The following is a 6000-nucleotide window of genomic DNA, read 5'->3' on the forward strand; positions in this document are numbered from 1 at the left end:
GTAGTACCATTTGTTAAATACTGCAGGTGTGCTGAAAAAAAAACAACAATCGAAAAAAGGAATAGTGATCACAGAGGGCAAATAGATCTTGTGGATCTACAATCAACTCCAGATGGCGAAGTTAAATGGTTGATGATCTACCAGGTTTCTACACTTAAGTACACCAGGAAAATTAGCGAAAATAAAAGAGAAAATCGAAAAAAGTCATATCCGCTAGATTATTGTAAAATTGTCTAAAGGAACATAATACAAGACATCTCTCGTCTCGTGAGTCAAAAACTTTTATTAGCTAACTTTTCTATTTAAACAAATAAGTGAGAAAAACAGTTTTTTCACTTTGCATGGAAACCCATCAATTTTAGCGAAAAGTGACTCTCAGACAGCTTATAGGGAGTAAAATTATCTACAAAATGAGACTAGTTAAATTAAAATCGGTTAATAAACAAAAAAGTTATTGCAAAAAAACAAGAAAAGTGCCCACTTTTTCATTTGTTTATAACTATCGATTTATTGTTAAAATTTTATAAAACCTATGACAAGTTGAGGGTTTTGTCATACTTTAAAAGTGTGCCAAAAGTGGGCGCTGTAGGTGCAATAGTTTTCGCACAATTCTATTTGTTTATAGCGGAGGCTCCAAAAGTTATGAACTTTAAGCCTCTGTGCAGGCGGCGTTAATTTTCAATCAAACATGATTCTGAAAGCGTCATTGTAATCTTAAAGACGCAATTAAGCGGCCTATTAATAAATATCACCGTTTTTTTGACATTAACATTCTCAAATTGTGCATTAAAAAACCGTTCGTTTTTCGCTTATAAACAATTTGAATAACATTGTTGCTATTTATGCTATCTCACCGAAAATAGATGCAATGGATAGCTGGCAAAAAAATACAGTTTTAAAAAGCAGTAATTTGCGACCAGTCGCAGTCGCTAGTCGCGGCCGCCAGACGCACCACCGAAACCGCACCTTGAGGCGTTGCAGCCGCGAACGCTGGCGATCGAGTCGCAACGTCGGCGACTCGACTGCCTATGTGACCAGTCTAGCCGCAGTCGCAGTGGAGAAATGGCGCGTTTTTCTGCACATGAAGATGAAATATTAGTTGAAGAACTTCCAAAATGTCTCTCTCTTTTTAATTATGAAGTACTCCCCAAACAAAATTAAACTGTTTAGGATTTAATCCACGAAAAAATCCCTAAACTTTATTTCATCTTCTTTTAAATGAGCATTAATAAGGAGATTGAAATATCCTTCCCTCTTACGTTGTTTGTATATATTATGGGCGTCACACCTCTTGTGCAATAACGTTTGTTTTAACAACTGTTCTTCATAATTTTCTTAGATTAAATATATAAGATCTTTCTCATTCATTTTCCCTATTTAAAACAAATAAATAAAACAATGAGAACCTATTATATTAACCACCAGACGTAGACTAACAAATGAGTCGCGCTTTTCTAGACGCTCCACTGTAAACACCCACCTCGCGCGACTAGCAGCTGCGCTCAGTCGCAGTCGCGAGCCGCAACCGCCAGACGCACCACCGAAACCGCACTTTAACATGTGAGTCGCGCTTTTCTAGACGCTCCGCTGTAAACACCGCGCGACTAGCAGCTACGCTCAGTCGCAGTCGCGAGCCGCAGCCGCCAAACGCACCACCGAAACCGCACCTTCACCATTATTAATGCCGGCCCTGGTTTTGAAGTTTTGGGGTTTTAGAGTTATTCAGCTTCGGGGTTTTGAGGTTTCAGATTGAGGCCTTGTCGTGTTTTCAAGTTATGGGGTTTCGGGGTTTTAGGTTAAAAGGGTTTAGGTTATGTATTTTTACGGTTGCGAGTTATCAATTTACGGCTTGTCGAGCCCGTTCGGGATCATAAGGATGTGGAGTTATAAGGTTTTAACAGGTTGCAGGGTTGATTTAGTTGAATTCTACCATTTTCAGCTATTTTTTGAGGTTAGAAAAAAACTCTGACGTGATGGGACCAAATGAGTTGCAGATTCGGTTTCAGCGACCCAAAAAACATATAATACGATAAGTTTGGCCGAGAAGACCTTTCGTCGATTCTTTTTGTGGTCCTGTGTAATTTGTTCTAACAATCTCACAATGAAACGTACGATATTGCCTTGTTTTTTGACAGGGGATAGATATATTAATTTTACCCAGTCATACATCATCTTTTGTAATGTTGTTTACAAGTTTATATTACAGTATTTGTTGAAAGGAGCGCCTATTATGTAAAGTTAATAAATTGTTATTAATTAAATTTTGATGATAATTATGACCTCTGCTATACTGCCCAGTAGTTATATATGTTGCATGTTTAATAAATCTTTTTTGTACATTTTCAATTAACTGAATATATTTGGCATAATATGGGTTTCATACCACTGAGCAGTATTCCAGCTTTGACCTGACATAGCAATTGAAGAGCGATATTAAAGTTTTCATCGACGTGAAATTTTGCGAGTTTTTCATGATAAAACCTAAATTTTTTACTGCCTGATTAACAATACTAATAACATGTTTATTGAAGGATAATTTCGAATCAAATAGTACACCTAGATCCCTTGCCTCCTCAACCGCCTGCAGATGAACACCATCTATGCTGTACAAAAAGTTAATAGGATTCTTTTGCAATGTGTATGCCATTTACTTATATTTGTTTATGTTAAAGAATAATTTATTTCTTACTGACCAGTTAAAAACATTATTTAAATCTTCTTGCAACTGTATACAATCTGTTAAATTTTCTACTTCTTTAAATATTTTCAAGTCATCAGCAAACAATAATGTAGAACTCTTATGCACAACACTAGCTAAATCATCCACAAACAGTAAGAACAGCAACGATCCCAAGTTAGAATCTTGCGAGACTCTTGAGATGGCAATGTATGAATCAGATCTAAAATTGTTAATAGAAACATATTGTTTTCTGTTTACCAAATATGTCATCAGAAATAATAATAAGTTTTCAGAGAAAGAGTACATTCTTAACTTCTGGAGCAATACTCGATGATCAACTTTATCAAATGCCTTCGCAAAATCTGTATAAACAACATCAAGTTGATATTTATTAGTATAGGCATTAACTACATTATCTACAAAAACAATTAAGTTACCACAGGTCGATCTACCAGGTTGAAAACCATACTGTGAGAGTGAAATATTGTTTCTAACCTTATCATAAATGTAAGCAAATATTATTGTTTCTAGTACCTTAGAGATATTTGACAAAATTGCTATTAGTCTATAGTTACGTATATTATTGTTCTTATCTGATTTGTATATAGGTATAATTTTAGTAACTTTTAAAGAGTCAGGAAATGTTTTTGAATTTAGAGCTAAGTTGAATAACATTTTAAAAGGATAAATTAATATATCTTTACATTCCGTAATAACATAATATGGTATACAATCATGCCCCGTTGTTTTTTTTTGTTTGTTTTAATTTATCAATTGCTTTTATTATATCTTGTTCAGAAACAAATCCTATATTTACAAAACTATTGTTATTAAAATGAATTTCTGATGGTATATCTAACTGCGTTTCAATTTTATTTTCCTTTTCATACACCGACTGAAAGTTATCAGCAAATGCCTGGGTAATTGATTGTCCATCTGATACTATTGCTCCATCTAAATGCATTTCTAATAGTAAGCTTGTGCCAGTTGTGCTGCTGTTCCTCTTAGATTTTACATAATGCCAAAATTTACACGGATCCTGTTGTATATCACGTTCTAAACTCATAATATAGTCACTGTAAGATCGTTTTATATCCCTCTTAACTTTAGCTCTGAGAAATTTATAGTCAACTAAACATTGTTGAATTTTTGTTTTTTTCACCATTCTTCCCCAAACCGGATTGTATCATATTCTTCTTTAATGGTCATATGACCTTCACCGTTCGTTAGAGATATATTTATTGTGCAATTTAATCCTGAAAAGATATATTTAAATATGATATAATATACAAGGTATTTCAATTAAAAAATATAATTTTAATAAATATCTTAAAAAGTCAATTTTCGATAATTTTTCCTTTGGTGTATGTTACTATAGTGGTAGTGCACTTGCACACCACTTTTGTAATTTAATCGATTTTGTGTTTCTAGGAGTAACAGAGTAATATAGTGCTAAGTGAATTTGAAATACCTTGTATATGTGTGTGAGATTGTACCTATAACTAAGTATAAAATATACGATTTTTTATTACGGTTACTGTGGCTGCATATTAGCATAAGACCTAATTTTCCTCATTAATTTCATTTAAATTGAATAACTATTATTTTCATTTCAGTCACGTTTAGTCCTAATTCCTCGTTTGGTTTCTATTTCCGTTAATGAATGTATAAAACTCATTCAGTGTTTTTTATATTGTCATTCGTGTTTCGCTTTTATTAAATAATAGCTGCGATGGGCCCAGTATCGTTTATTCTAGCTGCTATTATTTCCAGTGCGTATGCAGAATTTTCAGCGGTAGATGTTGTTCAAGATATTTATCATTCTTGCATTAGTAGTTTCTCGGTCCATTGTGTAAAACCTAAAGCTTTGCAATGGTTAGGTTCTGTTTCCGATAATGAAAAAATAAAAATTACAGAAGACTTACTTATTGTGAAGAATAAGAATAGTGGTAAAGAGGTGTGTGTTGTGTATAAATATTTTAAATTTATTCGGAGAAAAACTAAAATTGCTTTAATTTCAAGGTGAAGCGGGACTTCTCACAGGAGGATATTTTTGACAACTTTGAAAATTTCTTGCAAAATCACGATTTAGTGGCTAAAGCTCCATTAATCCTCAGCCCATCGGGACCGTTAGGAGCATTAGTACCGAGATCATTTCAACCTGAAGATATCAGAGTTCCATTAGCTGCCACAGGTAAAGTTTATGAATCAACAGTATTAATATATTAATGAAAGTATTACAACTTATTATATTTTAGGTCGATCATCAAAACTAGTCAAAAAAGTGATCGTTCCATTTTTATTGGGTCTGAAATTTAAGACAGCTATCCTAGTACCCCTTGCATTAGCATTAATTGCTTTAAAAACCTGGAAAGCTCTAACCTTGGGATTATTGTCTTTGGTTCTCACAGGAGCACTACTCATTTTCAGACTCGCCAAACCTAAGGTACATGGATATTTATTTTATTGAAAATGATTTTAATATTACATTTCTTAATACTAGGTTGTCAATTATGAGGTAATTCATTACCCTCAACAAATTGAGCATCATGTGGAACATCCTCCAACGACTGGATGGGAGCATCCGGGCTATGGACGTCTCTTAACCGGAAATGAAATGGCTTACAATAATTACTTGAATTAATTTGAGTAATGATGACTTTTTTGTTACTTATTTATTTAAATTATTAAATACATTCGTTACTGTTATACATGACTAGTCTGTCTATCCTTCTTTATTTATTTTTCTTTTATATTTACATTAACATATCCAAAAACCAGGTGCGTGCGTGTAGGCGATTATTTTAAAAAATAATAGTAGGTACACGTCACTGCATATTTTTAATGTTATGATTTTTTTGTAATCTTCATTACCTACATAAAATGTTTCTTAGCAATTGAAATCTAGTTTTGGAGAAAAATGCTATTTTATTAATTTATTGATCATGGGTTATTATATTATTTTTAACAAAATGACATTTTTCTCCAGAACTAAAACTTCAAAAAGTGCTAACGACGTATTTTGTCAGGTAGGTAATGAACGACGATTACAAAAAATATTCATAAAATTGAAAATGCATATTAGATTTTAAAATATGTAATTGGATACTATGATCTACACTGGCGCCCTGGTGAGGTGATTAAATTTTAGATTACACTAAAATATTCTCTGTAATGAGCAGTCTAGATAATTATCTAAAGTTGAAGAAAATGAAAACATTTCATTATTGAGATATAAAAAAAACGAAACAATGTTAAACTTCAATGCCCTATATTATGGGAAGGAGACATATTTGGGCATATTATGTTGATAGGAACTT

The 6000-nt window shown here is 33.0% G+C and overlaps 1 protein-coding gene across 1 annotated transcript; it reads left to right on the forward strand.

The window, feature by feature from the left end:
• Positions 1-4412: 4412 nt before the first annotated feature.
• On the forward strand, positions 4413-5324 carry LOC108914017. Its single transcript, XM_018719708.1, has 4 exons — positions 4413-4637; positions 4709-4874; positions 4939-5126; positions 5184-5324. Exons 1-4 carry the CDS (start codon positions 4413-4415, stop codon positions 5322-5324), a joined length of 720 nt encoding a protein of 239 aa, XP_018575224.1.
• Positions 5325-6000: the final 676 nt, after the last annotated feature.

The sequence above is a fragment of the Anoplophora glabripennis genome, unplaced genomic scaffold, assembly GCF_000390285.2.
Source record: "Anoplophora glabripennis isolate ALB-LARVAE unplaced genomic scaffold, Agla_2.0 scaffold999, whole genome shotgun sequence".
Lineage (NCBI taxonomy): Eukaryota > Metazoa > Arthropoda > Insecta > Coleoptera > Cerambycidae > Anoplophora > Anoplophora glabripennis.